The 18,974-nt window shown below is 42.5% G+C and overlaps 2 protein-coding genes across 3 annotated transcripts; both read left to right on the top strand.

Annotated features, from left to right (window-relative positions):
- Nucleotides 1-220: 220 nt before the first annotated feature.
- LOC131696577 (F-box only protein 21-like) lies at nucleotides 221-7,606 on the top strand. 2 transcript variants are annotated; one of them, XM_058994335.1, is made up of 12 exons: nucleotides 221-723; nucleotides 2,300-2,435; nucleotides 2,933-3,042; nucleotides 3,550-3,671; nucleotides 3,920-4,063; nucleotides 4,482-4,612; nucleotides 5,003-5,139; nucleotides 5,345-5,524; nucleotides 5,885-6,033; nucleotides 6,072-6,300; nucleotides 6,812-6,969; nucleotides 7,106-7,606. In XM_058994335.1, the coding sequence occupies exons 1-12, from the start codon at nucleotides 458-460 to the stop codon at nucleotides 7,345-7,347; spliced, it is 2,004 nt and encodes a 667-aa protein (XP_058850318.1). In that variant the 5' UTR covers nucleotides 221-457; the 3' UTR covers nucleotides 7,348-7,606. The 2 variants fall into 2 exon arrangements, with proteins under 2 accessions (XP_058850318.1, XP_058850317.1); XM_058994334.1 differs by having other exon boundaries at nucleotides 223-723; nucleotides 5,885-6,017; nucleotides 6,110-6,300.
- Nucleotides 7,607-8,805: 1,199 nt separating this feature from the next.
- Nucleotides 8,806-18,763, top strand: LOC117426925 (calcineurin B homologous protein 3-like). Its single transcript, XM_058994333.1, has 8 exons — nucleotides 8,806-9,192; nucleotides 13,179-13,248; nucleotides 13,606-13,686; nucleotides 14,300-14,442; nucleotides 14,600-14,661; nucleotides 15,333-15,437; nucleotides 15,790-15,837; nucleotides 16,810-18,763. Exons 1-8 carry the CDS (start codon nucleotides 9,135-9,137, stop codon nucleotides 16,885-16,887), a joined length of 645 nt encoding a protein of 214 aa, XP_058850316.1. The 5' UTR covers nucleotides 8,806-9,134; the 3' UTR covers nucleotides 16,888-18,763.
- The last annotated feature ends 211 nt before the right edge of the window (nucleotides 18,764-18,974 follow it).

The following is an 18,974-nucleotide window of genomic DNA, read 5'->3' as shown; positions in this document are numbered from 1 at the left end:
ATAAACCCGCCCATCTAACTCCGATTGGACCACTGTGAAGGGTTCTGTCAAAAGAAAGCCCAGCCATTGGTGGATCAAAGTGATTAATTATTCAGTAGTAAAACACTGAAATATCATTGTTAGAGTAAACATCAATCATTTCCAAACGGTACCGCCCAATTCTATGCCAACCAGCCACATAAACCAGGTTCCTAACTGTGTCAGGAAGCGTTGTAGAAGCATACCAACGCAGGATTTAAAAAAAAAGATATTTCAGCCCGTGAAATTAGAGTTTGTTATTTCTAGCAGCCTTTTTTTTTAAATAACAATAAATAACATTCGGTTATACTTCCCTAATTGCATATTTATTTATTTATTTATTTATTTTAACATGCACACATCTGAAAAATCCTACACACTTATAGATGGTCCCTTGAAGCCGCGCTGTCTTGCTTCATAACACAGATAACAGCATTCAATGGAGTGCGGCTGCTGCATGATGTCATCCAGCTCAGGGAAGATGGCTGCGTTGTGTGGCGGAGATGGGTGCCTGGGATTTACTGGGGAGATTTCTGATGCACAAGGGAAGAAACTGACCGATCTGCCGGCAGAGTTACTCGAGTTTATCCTGTGCTCCCCTGTTCTGAGTTACCTTGACATAGCCAGCGTCTCTTGCAGCTGTAAGCGTCTGCACGATGTCTGTCACGGCAGGGGGAAGGTCTGGGAACACCAGTATAAACTCAGGTACTGGTTTTTAAAACCTAAATCAACGCTGACGTGTCGTTACAATAATGCTTGATAACAATGCAGCTGTCAAACTTTGATCGCTCAGCGAACAAGCACGCGAGGTTTTGTTGTTGTTGACGTTTCTCCTGATGCAACAAAAATATATCATTTTGGTCAATTCACATTTTTGGTAAGGTTCAGACACTTTTCAGAATGATTGTTTACTATTACACAAATCAACGGACAGGCTACATCTCTGTGTGTTATTTATGACCTTGAGAGTTTTGCGAATGTTCGTGTCTAATATCTGTCATAATTTTGTTATTAATTTCTGCGGCGAAAATAGTCTACTTAAGGGAGCCCTGAAATCTGATCTCAATGCCATAATAATACTGCTGCCAGTGCAGTAGCTTGTTAGATGTATTATATCATATAAAAAGGAAAACACTGCTCGATTACAAAACCATGCAACCTGGTATTACTGTATCATCTGTAGTAGTAATGCAAATATGAACTGCATGTTACAGGTGCCGCTGTATTCACATTTCCATATACTGCTAGGAGGCTGTGAATCATAGACATGTTTATTTCTGCTGTAATTCTTGGCAACTGGCATTGATTGCTGTTGGTGTTTTGTTTCATTTTTATTTATTTATTTTTTTGTCTTCTATCCCATTCTGGAAGTACGGTTTTACATTTTCCTGCCAGTGGTCATTTAAATGCTTAAGCTCGTGCATCTATATATGCATTTATCACTGAGCGATGTATCACTCGCTGCAGGGATGCAGCAAGCAGATGCAGATATGAAAGTAGGATACGCCCTGATGGATTGCTGTGTTGGTATTAACAGTTGCATAGAAGTTTGAGTTGTTACTGTCTTCATATTATATTTACACACACTTGAACCATGCCTCTTATTGATGTCACAATCTGCTTGCTAATACCTAATCATGTTATGTGTTGTAATTCAAACTCCCTCTATGGTCTGCAATAGTTTATTTATAACGTTGTGAAATATTTGCAAACAAAAACACAATTAAACATCCAAAGGATTAGCCACAGTGTTTAGGTAACAAACTCGGGTGTGTCTTATTAAACTCGTGGTAAAACCAGGAATGGATCAAACTGTTGTGCAACGGGAGTCTTATTGCCATCCCTGCAGCCTTAAAGGTAACAGGAACTGCCTGGTTTGATTCTGTAATCAGTCACGCCAGCGTAGTGAGAGGAAATGCGATCATTCTAAACAGTTTTAGGCTAGATCTTCATATTTAGACAAGTTAACACTTCACAGGCTATAGCCACTTTTGCAAATTGTGTGACTTAAATAAAAATAAAAAACATGCACAAAATCTTAACAGGTGTATTATTGTTTTCAATTATCATTGATATACCTGTATACCAAAACAGTTGATTGCCATCAAAATCTGAAACATACAAAATACTTCTCCCAATAGAGTGGTCACTACAGAGGCAAGTCAACAGAACAAATTGAAGTGGTGCAGATTCCATAAATGTTATTTTAGTGCTAGCTATACACTTTGACCGCCCACATGAATCCCACAGAACCTGTTTGACCCCTGACCTGTCTTGTTAGATGGCCTAGGTTGCTGAAGTACTACCGGCAGCTGGAGTGCTGTGATTGGCTGAAGGAGTTCCAAACACGCCAATCCGTGGGACTGCAGATCCGAAAAACCATCGAGTCATTTTCCAAGCGCTTCTTTGTGGAAGTCGTAAGTTTTCTGTCTGATTTCTGTGCTTTTTTATGCATTGCGCACAGCTCTGCACCCAGTCCAGGGATTCAGAACTACCTTCAAAGTTTGTTATTTAAATGACCAGGAGTTTAATGTTGAATGCTTTTTCCTCACTTATAGCTGCTCCCGTTAGTAAATCCACAGACTCTTACTCATGCTGCAATGATAATTGTGATCAGGTCATAGTGGATTTATCAGGGGCCTGATTGTTCAAACTCCTGGCACCTTGTCATTTCAGTAACCCAACTAAACAAGGAAAGTTCTTAAACCCAGGACGGGCTGCAGGGCTAGTGTGAGTTTCAAGCCCTGATAATTGAAGCATCTCATTGAGGATCAGGAATGGATGTGTGAGGATGGTTAACACAATGTCTTGATGACTGGTGTGGGTGAAACGGGGCGGTGGGTTTTGTTTGAGTGTCTGGGTAGAGACGCGCGGAGCTTGCCCTGCAGAACTAATCCGGTGATCTGTGACACAGCCTTGCGTTGGCCAGGTTCTGGGGGACAGCTTCAAGGAGCTTGAGTCCCTGGGGGCCCCCGAGCACTTCTGTGAGGACGAGCTGATCTCCATCCTGAACTCTGACAAGAGGTGAGCGCTCAGCCCTTCCTTCAGCACCCTCACACCCCACTGCTGTAACCCCCACGCTGGAGATGGGAGCATGCTTTTTCTACAGCATGCTGTGAAGAATAGTGCCACATTTCATCCAGAACTAAAACAGAACTCAGTACTGCGAAAAGAAACTTAATCATAAATTCAATGACATGTTTTTAGACTCTTTTTCAATGTCTCCTCATTATAGTCATAACCTGTTAGTAATAAGTGTTGGTTTTTTGTTTTGTAGTGACAGGACCCCATTTTGATTATTGTACATGATGGCATATCTAAATATTGCCTTTCCTGGCATTTCAAGACACAAATAGGGGCACAATCAAATTATCCAAATGCCAGTTCATTTGAGGGCACACAAAGAAAGACCAGTGATGTACAACCCTAATAGTGATTTAAAAGCAGGGATGTGAGGAAAAGGTCTGGCTTCGATCATGTCTTTCTCTCTCTCTCTCTCTCTCTCTCTCTCTCTCTCTCTCTGGCCTTCAGGAAAAGCTTGACACTCAAGTACTATGCAAAGAAAATTCTTTACTTCCTCCGACAACAAAACGTCCTGAAGAGCCTGAAGGGCTTCCTAGGGAGATCCCCAGACCATCATTCCCCCCTGGAGGGTAGGTCTGGTCTGGGCAGTGCAGAGTGGGAGGACAGGGAGAGGGAGAGGACTTTAGCCCTAAAGAAGAGTGAGAAAGGGTGTCTGTCTTATTAAAAAAAAAAAAAAAAAAAGTGTCTTCAGTTGTCCTGTGGCATTTTCCTGTGCGGTTTAAAAGCAAACACACAGCAGGTTTTGGACACCCAGTATGGTAAGTGGTGCAGGTTTTGGACACCCAGTATGGTAAATGGTGCTTTTGTCTTCCTCCAGGGGCTGTCCTGATAGACCAGTACTGTAATCCGCTGGCAGAAATCTCCCTAGAGAGCATCTCAGCCCAGCTGGAGGAGATTACTGCCAAGATCAAAAAGACCCTGCAGATGAGAAACCCAACACACCCCAGCTTGAGAGTGGCAGGTGAGGATCTGCCTACCCTGATCCATGGTTACATTTGGAAGAGCCTTTATAAAAGTTTACTATAGCATATCATAGTGAAAGCATGGTAAAGTGTAAGTAAGCATTAGAAACCTCAGAGAGGTATGGTAAATACATAGTTTAACCATGGAAAAATCACACAAAAACTGCAACCATGCAAATTTATAATACATTGCAATAGGAATGGAAATATGACTCGTATTGCATAGCAGTTTCACCCATTCCAGGTTTTACTACGTGCTTGATTAGCCGCAGTGTATAGACAACAAGCTCAGGTGTATCCCATTAAACTCGCAGTAAAACCAGGAATGGATCAAACTGCTATGAACAGGAGCCTCATTTCCATCCCTGTGTAGCTAGTTCCCCAGTGTCTGAGTCTGTCTCGCTGGTCTGTGTTCAGATGAGGATCTGGAGGACCTGGTCCTGCAGAGGCAGGTTGTGTGTGCTCTGAACAGCGTCCTGTATGAGCAGCTGCAGTACAAAGGAAACGAGAGCGACTACTACAACCCTCTCAACTCCTATCTGCACCAGGTGAGTCCACCCGCCTGGCCGCTTTTGGTGGGCATGGTGCTCATTTTGCTTTGGCTTGGTCCTCGACTGTAAGCATTAGGTAGCTTTTACTTCCAGAGTCGTGGAGGTTTGGCTGTCAGTTCAACGTTTTCGATAGGAAATTCTAATGGCTCATTCCACGTTCCATGTGTTCCAGTTTGGAGCACACCCTCCTGCATTGTGAACACTTGGTGTAACACATATTTTTAAAGTTATAGAGCCAAACGCTTCCTGAGGAGTGATTTCCAGAGTCCGTAATGTTGCTGTAACCTAACGTGGAATGGGTCTCATTCATTATATACCTCCACACCTGTCTATAATTCCAGTGGAACCTGCTGTCCTGAGCCTAACAGAGGTCTTCCTCTCTCCCAGGTGCTGACCCGGCGCACAGGTATTCCCATCAGCCTGTCTGTGCTCTACCTGACGCTGGCAAAGAAGCTGGGGGTGAAACTGGAGCCAGTGAACTTCCCCAACCACTTCCTGCTGCGCTGGTGCCAACGAAGCGAGCGGTAAGGGAAACCAGGCACAGAGCCGTATTTACAGTGGGCATGGCAGTCTGCTTTCCAAAGTGGACAAATGCATGCAGAAACGATGTCCCAGTTTCAATAATCCTCAACGGGTGCAAATGTGGGGTTTCTGCTAGAGAGACGGTTATTTTAGCCAGTGAAGTAGTTTTCAAATGCTGCATTATTTTTCTTTTATTTTTGTCTCCAGGAGTTCGGATATCTATGATTACGTTTACATTGACGCCTTCGGGAAAGGCAAGCAGCTGACGGCGAAGGAATGCGAGTACCTGATTGGCCACCAGGTGACATCGGACTATTACAGCGCGGTCAGCACCGAGGAGATGCTGCTGAGGATGGTGGGAAACCTCCTCAATATCGGCAAGCGAGGGTGAGTGAGGGTCACAGAAAAGATTCAGGGAACGAGGCTAGGTGGCGTCATCGCCTAATACCCTGGAGGTCTGGGTTCTAGGTTTTACCAGCTCAACCTAGAACACAGTGTACAGTGAACGATATCACTACCCCACCACAAGAGAGACATACTGTCGGACTGAAGGCTCCGTCTCTGGTCCATGAAATATGCAGTTACAGCACTTACCCATTCCTACACACTCAGAGTACACTGCAAGTAACGGCGTCCACTAACATCAGTTTGCTATTTATCCATCTGTCCTGAAGATTATGAAACATTAGATATGGTGGTTCCCTCCTGAACCCCTGGCCACTTCCCCTGTGCTGTGCTCTCCCGCAGAGAAGGCAGCGAGAAGTCCTACCAGCTGCTGAGGGACTCACTGGATCTCTACCTCACCATCAACCCTGATAACGTCCAGTACCTGCTGCTGCAGGCCAGGCTGTACTTCCACCTGGGGATCTGGCCTGAGAAGGTAAGGCCTGCTCCAGGTACGTATCGGTGAGGTGAAGCTGGCTTGCTGGGTGAGGGCAGGTGAGCGATGTTATGTTGTTCCTCTCCCCACAGGTCCTGGATATTCTCCAGCACATCCAGGCCCTGGACCCGTCTCAGCACGGCGCTGTGGGCTACCTGGTGCAGCACACCCTGGAGCACATCCAGCACAAGAGCCACCCGGCTGAGCCTGAGGTCAAGAGAAGAAGTGACAAGGAGAACCGGGAGGTGCAGTACTCCACGGGGCTCATCATGAGACACAAACGGTGTGTGTGCGTGTGTGTGTGCGCGTGCGCATGCGCGTGCGTGTGAGATCAATTAGAAACTTGGTCTTCAAGGTCCTACGAATACCTCCACTGTCTGTTACCTCTACGTGCTCCATTGAGAGGGGTATGAACCGTACTGAAATGTTGGGCAGCTGGCTCTTTTGAGCAAAAAAATCTAACGTGGGTAATCAGAGGGGCCACTCTTGGTAGATGGTCTTACAGTAAATGTGTTATTTTACACGCACACTGGAACCACTGTAAGTAGTCACTTTAGAAGCTTGGTCACTGTGGGTATCTTCTCATAAGTTTATAAAATACAGTATACCAATAAGCAAAACAAATATTTTTATATACATTTACCTAAGCAGTCACTTAACTGAGCAAAACCCCAATTCAGTTTAAAATGTTTAGTGAAAATTAGCTGTCTTCCTCGCCTGGTTAGGTATCTGTGGTCCTCTGTGCTGTTTACCTGCTGCAGTCATCCTGAGTCTCCCGCTGCTCTCCTCCCCAGGTCTGGTTATAACTGTGTGGTTTACGGCTGGGATGCCAAGTGCACCATGGGTCTGGAGTGGATTACCACCATGAGGGTTCACCAGCTGCCAAACGGACCCAACCAGCCCTTCTACAACGTGCTGGTCCCAGACGGCACCTCCCGATACGCGGCACAGGGTGGGAGTGCGTTCCTCTGTACCAAAATAATTACATAGTGCTCTTCTGTTTCAGTACTGCTTCCACAGTAAAGACTGATGCCTCCCTTCTCTTCTGTTACTATCGGACATTCACTCTTTCATTTCTTCTCTCCTAGACAACCTAGAGCTTCACCCCTCGCCGCTGGAAATCTCCCATCCCGAGGTGGGACGCTACTTTTCCGAATTCAGGGACTCCCACTACACGGATAACGAGCAACTGCAGATCTGCTACCCCGAGGACTTGGCTCACACCACTAGGATAACACAGGAGCTCTACAGCACCCTGTCCACCGGCTCTGAGCAGGAGGGACCAGCAGAGCCACAGATGCACCCTGCAGTGAAGAGTCAGAGCCACTGACTCGGGCTGCTCTGCTAGCCAAGACTGACACGCAACTTGCCAACGACTCAGTGCCAAGAACCATTTTTATGTTGTAACCACATGACAACCTCTCCCCTTTACCCTGTTCATGGAACGGTTTTGATAAAGTTACCTCGGCAAGTCCTTCTCCAGTACCTGCACTTATGAAAAGACACTTTTAAAATGTTTCTTTCTCCTTTGATGTTGGAGGTGATTTGTTTCTCTTCAATCTTCAATTAAAACCTGCAGTAAATACAAAGGAGGCTGTTGAGTACTGTTTGCATGTTTCTCAAAGAATGCAAAGGTCAGCTCTTCAGCAGATAATGTATCATTGCTATTATGAACTAAAAAGCTTTGTAAAATAACTTTGGCTGTTGATAACGTAACCCCAGCGCTGGCTGAGTAAAGTATTTGAAAGTCTTATCTAAAACAATATTTAAAAGGTTTTTATATTATTATGAGATATTATACCATGAAATAAAGTTACCACTAGGTGGCACAAAAAGGAACTAAAGTAGATCAAATATTGCAAAAAAAAAAACCCATAAATCGCAGCAGATACATTCAATGGCGTAGCGGATTAATGAAATGTTTTTTTTATCCAACAATAGAAATTTAATGCAAAATAAATACTCTGGAGTTTTCAGCATTTTAAGGCAGGGAAAAAATCCTTGTTTGCAAGGAAATAGTTAAACTGCCTGTGAGTCTGCCTCTAGTTGTTAACAGCAGACCATCATAAACAAGTACTGTAGCTATAGTTTCATAGGTTCAAATGTTATTGTGCTAACCTGCTAGGTGTTGAAATAGGCTAAGCATGCTGGGGTGGAACGAGAGGGAGGAACAGCTCACGACAGATTGAATACCCGTAATTACCATCCTGGTGAAATGATGTGTTTGTCAATCAGCATTGAAGGCAAGCAGGTGCAGCGCTTTATTAATCCAGACTGGCACACCGTGGCGTACACCTCCTGCCATATGTAACACACCCATCCTTTCCAGGCACATTACTTTGCATTGTACTGCTCTGTCCTGTTGCAAGAAGAGGAGCAGCTCTCACTGCATGTCTTTTAAATTCTTCATTTTCATTTTTGTTCCAACAAAGGTAATTATTCGTTTGTATATAATGAATGGGTGATCATTATAATTAGTCCATTCGTTTCTTCTTAAAGGAAACGAGTCAGCATTACAATGAAACAAGTTGTTTTTCAATCGAATTCTCCTAGGGGATCGCGCTTACAGTAGCCCACTGAAGCTTCTAAAATCTGACAATATCAGAGAGTCATGTGAGTTACATGGGGAATATACATGTACTCTATACTGGATTCAGTTAAACTATGACGTCATCATAGTAGAGCCAGATGATTCTTATAGTATTATATATATATATGGTCCATGATGCCTGGTAATACAGCATGTCAGGTCTTTGCCCAGTTTCAGTAGTTCTTTTTATCGGACTTGTATACATTAGTAGTAGTAGTATACAAACTACAAAGACCATACTGTTCCCAAATGACAGAGAGCTTTAGGGCCCTGGGGAAGCCGTCCTAAATAATTCAAGCCTCCTCCAGTACTGAAATTACAAGAGAGGGGAAGCGAGGTTCACCTCCTGCAGCACATACACTATAGTACCATCGCACTGAAGGAAAGCGCTCTTCGACGATAGCTCTTTAAATGATTTTATAACTCCGCAAAGTAAACGCAGGTGGCATTATTTTCAATTATTCAAGAGCAATCAAACTAACAAACGATAACAAATATTTCTGAAGACGTTTGCTGTATAGGTAGTGATGGGAGCGTTTCATTCTAGACCCGATGACATACGCCACCTCGCCGACAAGACGGGCTGTAAGTACAACACATATATTATTGTTCGTTTTTAATTTCTATCCTTTATCTGACCTCCTATTTACTTTGCTAGTGTATTGTTTCCACCGACTGCACAGCAGTATATCTTTCTTTGACTATGAATAAGTACAGTAACACCCATTAAGCGCGCCTCCAATGTACCTAATTTATTGGAGAGATGATCATAATTTCAATATTCCACGTATATGTAGGATTGAACAATTACAGAATAAAACAGCAATACAGCCGGGCACCAGCACTCTAAATAACTGCAGTGTCCCGCAGCAATGTTCGTTTTACAGTAACATTAAAACAGTTGGCAAATCTTGATAGGGTTTCCTAATAGATTTCTGGAAGTTGCCTCCGGGTGTAGTTGCAATTAGAGAAGTACAGAGTTTGGGGGAAGAAGAAAACACGATTTGAAACACCTGCCATATCACTGTCAATAGAGTGTGGAGTGACCACGGACAGCACAGTTGTAGTATTGCCTCTGGTTCCTTACGGAAAGTTGGCATAGAAAATTCTCCTTGGCATTCGTACAAACCTTCATTTCCTTGTGCATTTGGTGCCTGTAATCAGCCCTCGATCAAATGTGAGGTATTTCATTTGCATAACAAAGGGTTCAGTCTTGTGAAGATGGGCTCCTTTTATGTAGCAGCTTTTCAGTTATTTATGCAGATCCTTGTGTAGGTCGCCAGTTACTAATTCGTTTGCTCTTTACCTTCAGTCTCACAAGCATTCAGGGGATCAGGGGAATGGAAGATTGGGTTTCTCTTTGGAATGGGGTGTAAAAAGTGACGAATCAGCTTCAACCACATTCTTTTTGCACGTATTTCAAAGAGGAAGTTCTGAATACAGCAGCATCCTATCACTGTAAAGGAAGCACCAGTGGTTAATGCTGCGGGTAAAGACAAGACCAGGAAAGTTAGCAAACAAATACGTACCTGGTACAAGCCTTGAAGTTCTTTAAAGTGATGTGCAACTGAAATATATATATATATGCAATCACGCAAAGCCAGTGTGAATACATGCATACAGTCCTTTGCTTTAAAGTAAGATAACTATGTGAACATACCCCAGGCAGTAAAGGGTTAAACTGGTATAATAATCATAAACCGATTAGCACACTTTGTAAATATTGTAAATAAAAAAAACGTTCTGCCTAAAACCTCAAACGAGTGTGTTGCAGGAGTGTGGAGTAGTGGTTAGGGCTCTGGACTCTTGACCCGAGGGTCGTGGGTTCAATCCCAGGTGGGGGACACTGCTGCTGTACCCTTGAGCAAGGTACTTTATCTAGATTGCTCCAGTAAAAACCCAACTGTATAAATGGGTAATTGTATGTAAAAATAATGTGTAAAGAATACTATAATTGTATGTAAAAAATAATGTGATATCTTGTAACAATTGTAAGTCCCCCTGGATAAGGGCGTCTGCTAAGAAAGAAATAATATTTATGAGCTTGTCAAATATTTGAAGGGATCGTCGTCAGACCACTTTTCTCGTCAGCTGCAAATCAGATTTCTTAATGGATAGGCTTAGCTCGCAGTCCTGCTGAGGATGCGCAATTAGCTGGCTGTTCTTCCTTCAGCACTGTGCTGGAATCTTAACGAGATAATGGGCATGTCAAGGTCCAATCCTGGACTCCCTGTCACGTAACAAATCACTCTCTGCACAGTCAAACCCTCTGTGTTCCCAAACCTCCTTCAGTGTGCCGCAATCATGTTCACAGTAAAAGAGAATTCCTTGATGTCTGTTTGCAACCTCCTCATGTAGCATTCTGTACCCCTCTGCTTTATCTAACATGTTGACAGTCCTGTTTGTTTACATACCCCTGTGGGACAGCTTAGCTCTGTAGTTGTAATGTCTCCGTCCCCCGTCCCCAGTCCCCACCCAACTTTAAAGCTCCTTGTAAAATACCACCCTGAGATTCTAACGTTAATTAAACAATGGGTTTATATTCACCTATCGCGCTTCATATAGCTTGTGATTACGTCATTCCACACAAACCTTACTATACTGTGGAATGGTGCAGTACGGATATGGTGGTGTACACATCGCACTCTTCCACCTGCTCATTCAAAACAGACCATCTTATTTGACTGTGATTCCCCGGTGATGTTCTGACTATTTGCATTTACTGGAAAAAACATCATCGGAGAAAACATGACAATGACTCCCATATTTTTTTTATAAAGGAACCTGATTGTAATGTCAGACTAAGTAACAGCGAATTAAAACTTTAGTATGTTTAACTGCAGTTTACTATGACGTTCGCATAATCCAATAACCTGTGCAAATCCAAAGTGACTTCCCTTATAAAAGACTTCTTCTCAAGTAAAAATACACACACGTGTGCTGTAGCTACAAGAACGCTCCTTGCTTATGATTATCTCAGTAACGTTTTAGAAACGGTACTTAGCGCAACAGTTTGACTTGGCTTTTAACTGATTCAGTCTTCGCTAAGTGCAATCAAATAGTTATTCTTGCTGCTGCCCCCACATGCTCAGACCCTCGCCTGTGTCTTCAATAAAGAAGTCCTGTTGTTTTCTTTGCATTGGTTTATCTTACAAGACGCCAGTAAAGTAAAAAGATGACATAGCAAGCTACTACCACTTCACTTTCTGTTGTGCCTGATGCTGATATGAAAATACACGTTCAAATCAAGAGATACGAAACAAGGGTACATTATATGGCTATGCTTCCACATTTACAAGTGGTCTTCAAACACCTCAGTCATTGGAAGACAATTTCAATTAAAACGTACAACATAATTCGATATGCCTTCGTCCTTCCCAGTAATATGACATAGGCAGGGAAGTTATTAAAAAAACATCACACCTTTCTTTGGTGTCACTTGCACAATAACTTTAGCAAACAGATACCAAGCCAAATCCGTGCCGAGAGGCGTGCAATCTGTGGGGTGATATTTAACCCCAGCCCTGTGATTAACAGGCGCCTCACCCATATTGTTCTATCACACACTAATTACAAATCTGAACAGTGCTAGTGGTTTAAGAGTGGGAGGACAGTAAAGATTAGTAAAGTTTCCAGTAATACCAGAATGCGATGTTTCTGAGATGAAATCTTAACTGATTGAAAGCTGCAAACGACAGGGCTGCTGAAATTCCCTGCAGCATTATCGACAAGACACACTCAAACTGCATCCTTCAGCGATGTACGCACTCATTCTATAAGCAGCAGTATCTTGGGTGGCAGAGCTTTCTTTCTGCTACGCAAGTTTGACAGGTGCCTGTTTTAATCTACGTGGAAAACCTTCTTGATTGAACAAGCCTCCAACAATCAGCTTTTCTTTATGTTTCCTCTTCCAAAATGCTTAGAGGTGTTTGGAATGACCACAAAAAAGCAGGGTGGTTTTTGAGACACAAATCATGGGGTTTGAATCACAGATTACATGTTGCTGTTCTATAGTGGGGCCCGGGGTTTTAAAAAACAAACTACGAACGCACAGTACAGTATATAATTAGGAAAAATACAATAGGAGCAAAAAGGACATTACTGCATATGGTTTAAATGGTGGGAGCAGTAAGTCATTTAGCAAAGGTAATTGAACACCCCAGTTATTATAAAATTGAATTTTAAATCAAATTCTTTCTTGTGCTTTCTGTATTTTCTAAAGGGCAGCAGGAACATGTGTGTGTTGTCTTTTATTAATGGAACAATGTCATTGCAAAATGCCCCTCACAGAAACAATGCCACACCACAATGCAGAGGTCTCTTACAGAGCGTCACTTAGGCTGAAGTCTTTTATGAATGTAAGTTCACGTGTCTCGTCGGATTCCATGCCTTTGAACTCAATGGAGGCAATCTCTAGCTAAGCAGACACAAACCATCTTTTGGCTCCGACTCGCTTATAGATCAAAAGGTTTCACGATGGTATGAATCAGATGACCATGAAACGAAAGGAGATCCTGCTTTTCCTCTACAGTGTTCGTTCACAAACTCTGTTCATTGGTTTTAATTCGCAGTCTCGGTGGAGCAAGTGGAGATTCTGCACAGAAGATTTAAGCAGCTGAGCAGGGACGAGGACACTCTCCAGTACGTTTTCTCCTTCGTATTTGTGAATGTAAAGTGTGTGGAGAGCTTGGTATTGAGGTGTGGGGTTCTCAACACCTTGTAAAGGCACACTGTAGCCATGTAGAACTGATAAGAAACTGCTCTCTATATATTTTTATTACTGTCAGAAAATTAGGGAAACTCTTTGAAATAATGACCGCAAATTCATAATGAATTCCAGCCGAATACCACAGGAGTTCTGAATTCAAAATGAATTACTTCAGAATTTAGAAACGGTGCCAATTTTGCAATTTGAAATGACACTTCAGGGGCAGTTTCTACTGTGATTAACCTGCTTGGTTTGATGCCTTCATACCTCAATCACTTTTTACCTGGCAGACGAGAGCACCTTTACGGCATACCTGATCTGGAGTGCAACCCCATCCGAACCCAAATCGTCGCTGCTTTCTTTGACAAACGGTGAGTTGAGACGCTGTGTAACTGGGAGATGTATCCCATCCTCTTCCCTTAAACTAATCATAAAATAATTCATTACATTGATTATTTTTGTGCCAAAACCTGTTTCTGGAAAGGCAAGTACAGATCTGTTTCATCTTACTGATATTTCTTTATAAACATGAACATATAAAAAGCATTCAGGCTCCCACAGTCAGTATCAGCCTTTATTTATTCAGTGGGTGGAAGGTTTGGTACTGGTACTGACATTTGTTTAGTTAAACGGGAAAGCCATGGCTGTTAATTCATAGACTCGCAGTGCTTTCAAGAAGGGAGTTGTCCGTTCAATAAGTGATCTTTTGTACCCAGTTGATACATTTTATTTGTTAATGCAGCTATTCTACTATTGTTTAAAAAACACTTCTACAGTAACGTTACCCCTGTGGGGTGTTTAAAGCTTCCTAAGTTTTCTGATTTATTTATTAAAAGTTGTTTTATACAGACGAGTCTACTGCGATGACATGCACCTTCCACACTGTGACATGGTCGTGACAAAAGGAGCACAGTCTAAATGAGAGAAAAAAAAAAACAGGTGAAATGATAAGCCGGTGAATAACCTGGAGTGTGGTCTCTGCAGGAACTTCGATAAGGATTCCCCGCAGGGCACTGTGCAGGAGATCGGCTTCGAGCAGTTCCTGACCGTCATGTCACACTTCAGACCGCTGAAGCTCCGCATGACCGAGGAACAGAGGGAGCAACTGAGACTGGAGAAACTGCAGTGTAAGGAATGATGTGTGGGGCCAGAATATATGCTCATCACACAGTAATATCACCGCTGTATAAGCAGCGGTCACTGCTTAACCAATGCAAACGCCTTTAGGAATTGCTGTGCAATTAAAGAGGATTCTAGTTTCTGCTTCCTTTTGTCTCTCCACAGTCCTCTTTAACATGTACGACTTGGACAACGACGGAAAGATCAGCCTGGAAGAATACAGACACGTACGATTCCATCTGATAAAGTACCTCATGAGGTTTCCTCATTTGCACGTCCCTGGGTTCAGATACAGATTCACTCATTGATTTATCTGGGGGAAATCGTACGAATAACACAGCCTGGTTTTCAAGGGTGTGCTTATCGTTAGGGGTGTGACAATACACTGATTTCACGATGTGATATGTATCGCGATATGCAGGTCACGATACAAATGATACACACCTTTATTGCCTTTACCTATATATCATGTAAAGAAAGTAACATACCCCTACCAATGGTCAGACACTTCATTTGCATTCAGAACTGGAGCTATCCCGAGCATGCTAATCCTAGCTGGAAAGTTGGTTTATGTGCTGCAGAGCTATGCAAAGTTTTCTTGTGTGGTACTCTCGCTCTGTCTGCTGCTTTGACAGAATTGTGAGAGTTTCACTATGAAACGTGGCAGTAGAAAAGCATCTCTGACCTTGTGCTGTACTGGCACAGTAGCTGCTTTACTGTGTGCATTGCCAATGTCAAGTTCTGTTGATATACCCAGCCACCCACATACTGTAAATGATTCATTCTTTACAAATCTAGCTCCAGATCCAGTAAGTGACATGGCTGCAGCACAGGGTTTGTCTGTTACTGTGCGGTATAATGTTTATCAGCTCTCACCCATCTGTCTTGTGTTTTGTAGGTTGTTTATGAGCTCTTGTCCCAAAACCCCCAAATAGGAAATGAATCTGCAGCCATTGCAGACGCTGCTATGTTAGAAGCTGCAACAATCTGCATGGGACAAATGGTAGAGTACCTTCTGTGTTTTATATATATATATATATATATATATATAAATAATTATCATTATCAACATGTAGTACTCATCAGAACTTTATTTGTGTACAATATCACAGCAACTCATTTAAAGTCACTCTATTTGATACAAGTGGTTGTGAATTAACCAAGCAATAGGTGTGCTTACATTGTGAAAATCACACAAGAGCCACCTAACCAGGGTAGCAGTGTAAGTATATCATCATTATTCTAAGCTTATGAATATCAAACAATGTCCCTTTAGTGCACAGGTGTTAATCATTGTGTAAATCAGGCAATGGAATATTTGATTTGTAAATCTCTCTCCCCCCCCCCCCCTTTAGGAGCCAGACCAAGTCTATGAAGGAATTACCTTTCAGGACTTTCTAAAGGTTTGTTATTCACTCTTCGTTTCTCAGGGTATTTAACTGAATTGCAACGTAGAGAGCTCGGGTTTCAGAAATGAGAACCTATTTGTCAAAATGAATGGATTAAATCCTTGACTAAAGCTGTGCAGCAGACTTAATTAGGCAATATTTAATGATAGAACCCTTCTACAAAAAATGGTTCCTCTCATACTTCAACATACAAAAAAAAAAGTTTCATACTGTATGCACTGTACAAGACAAAGTGCCCTCCTCCATTAGATCACTCTGGTATAGCCCATGGAGTTTCATGTAGCATGGTGTTCCAGAGTGGAGTGGAAGGTACCGCAGCACAGCACAGTTTACAGTGTGGAGTGATAGTGAAGCGGAAGGTACCGCAGCACAGCACAGTTTACAGTGTGGAGTGATAGTGAAGCAGAAGGTGCCGCAGCACAGCACAGTTTACAGTGTGGAGTGATAGTGAAGCGGAAGGTACCGCAGCACAGCACAGTTTACAGTGTGGAGTGATAGTGAAGCGGAAGGGACCGCAGCACAGCACAGTTTACAGTGTGGAGTGATAGTGAAGCAGAAGGTGCCGCAGCACAGCACAGTTTACAGTGTGGAGTGATAGTGAAGCGGAAGGTACCGCAGCACAGCACAGTTTACAGTGTGGAGTGATAGTGAAGCGGAAGGGACCGCAGCACAGCACAGTTTACAGTGTGGAGTGATAGTGAAGCAGAAGGTGCCGCAGCACAGCACAGTTTACAGTGTGGAGTGATAGTGAAGCGGAAGTTAACGCAGCACAGCACAGTTTACAGTGTGGAGTGATAGTGAAGCGGAAGGTGCCGCAGTACAGCACAGTTTACAGTGTGGAGTGATAGTGAAGCAGAAGGTGCCGCAGCACAGCACAGTTTACAGTGTGGAGTGATAGTGAAGCAGAAGGTACCGCAGCACAGCACAGTTTACAGCACACTAGATAAATCTGTCTTCTTTCTTTAGATGTGGACTGGCATCGACATTGAGACCAAGATGCACGTTCGCTTTTTAAAAATGGACAACACCACCCTGTGCAAATGATGAACACAATGAACCTTCAGGTTTTAAATTGGAAGTGCATTGGGAGTAATCTACAGGGACATGAATGTGTCTGTCTGCTTTTTTTCTTGAAGACTATGGGCTGATGGTGTTGGTCAAGGGTACAGCAGGTTTCCTTAGGTTCTTAATGTAATGGGTCATTGCTGTTGAATTACATGTTTATATTTGTACTGGACTGCAGGTCAAACCAAAGCCTGTCAAACTCAGTAGGGGCGCTGTCTCCCTCAGGTAACCGCAGGCTTTGATAAGCTTTCTACTTACAATTAGCACACTGCCACACAGGCTTTTCCTGCACAGTACTCTCCTTTGTGAAAAATCTCAGTCTGCATCAACAAGTTCTTTTTGTCTGGAGCGAATCCAACAAACGCTTTTGAGAGCTGCGGCATGGAATTCCTTGCAAGGTTGGGAAAGGGCACACAAAGCACTTCAAAGAGAGATTCTGGGAAGAAGTGAACCATATGCGAGTAGAAACAGCCGAGTGTTCTCCCACCCCTCCACTCCAATAATACCTTGTTCCCACGCTACGCATTCAGTAGAACTGTGTCAAAAGCATTACTTGGTGGCCTCTTGGACATGGATTAACCGTGTAGCTCCCCGAAGTAGGACGACAGTTTAAAATCCGATGCTATGAACATCTCTTCCCACAGATGCAATGTAATTGAAAATGTCGACAGGACAAGATAACTTGCCTGTTCTGATTTATCACTACTCCTCTGAATTGCCAGAGACCCACTGAAAATGTTTGCAGTAAAGTGACTACATCTCTTCTCTTACTTCTTGTAGCTGTCAGTCGGCTTAGTCCCTAGGCGACACTGACCTCTAGTGGCACAATACAAGAACAGGAACTGCCATTGGGTAACTTTTTTGCTTTCGGTTTACACTTTTCCCTTGCTATAAGGAAATCAGCTTGCTTTCCACTGATCAAACCTTACAGGACTTGTTTTCTGACACTGTCAATGTTTATTTTAACACTCTTTAATATCTAATTGTATTTATTTTTTTTATTTGAATGTACAGAATCAACTGACATAGATACATACATACATACATACCTACATACATACATACATACATAATCATAGTTAGGGCCCTGCGTTTTCCGCTTGTTTACTTGAACCTGTAATTTAGTCCTACAGCCCCAAGATGTCGCTATAACCTCCACAGTAATCCACGTAATGAGCAATCATCACTTTAACCATTTGAATTGCTAATCCCATTACTACAAAGTACGTATTATCAGATTAATACACAGAACGCTGTAGATGGCTACTTTATTATTATTTATTTCTTAGCAGACGCCCTTATCCAGGGCGACTTACAATTGTTACAAGATTTCACATTATACAGATATCACATTATTTTTACATACAATTACCCATTTATACAGTTGGGCTTTTACTGGAGCAATCTAGGTAAAGTACCTTGCTCAAGGGTACAACAGCAGTTTCCCCCACTGGGGATTGAACCCACAACCCTCCGGTCAAGAGTCCAGAGCCCTAACCACTACTCCACACTGCTGCCCTACTGACATTTATTGAACCCTTACATCCCTGTGAATACGCAGAACAGCAATTTAAAAAGCCGTTTTTTCTATATTAGTTCTAGGTTTTAATTTACCAGTACACTTTTACGCAAATCACTACGTAAAAAAATGATTTAATTTTTTTTGGGATATCTGGATCTCACAGGCACAAATATATATTTCATCAACAGAAGAGAGAAGATACTGTTTTTTGTTTGTTTTTTAATAGATTTCCCATTTCTAGCACTGATCCCTAAACATTAGAGGTATTATAACCATTTACTGGAATCTGGGCATTTGATTGATTATGTAACAAATGTAAGCTGTGTTTATTTATTTTTTCTTTGTTTTGTTATTTGAATATAACAAAAAATTTAAAAAGTTGTGCATAAGAAGCCCATAAGAGTTACTTATGTTTTATAAAATCCACTCTCTGTTCTTGTCATTATACTTTGCTGTTAAACTCCAGCATGGTCAGTTTGTTAACCCGGTCTTCTTTCATGGATTGACGTTGCTCTGTGAAAACGTGTCCATATGACGAAACACG

The sequence above is a fragment of the Acipenser ruthenus genome, chromosome 21, assembly GCF_902713425.1.
Source record: "Acipenser ruthenus chromosome 21, fAciRut3.2 maternal haplotype, whole genome shotgun sequence".
NCBI classification, from domain to species: domain Eukaryota; kingdom Metazoa; phylum Chordata; class Actinopteri; order Acipenseriformes; family Acipenseridae; genus Acipenser; species Acipenser ruthenus.
Note: the sequence above shows the minus strand (reverse complement) of the source record. Positions and strands in the feature narration are given on the sequence as shown.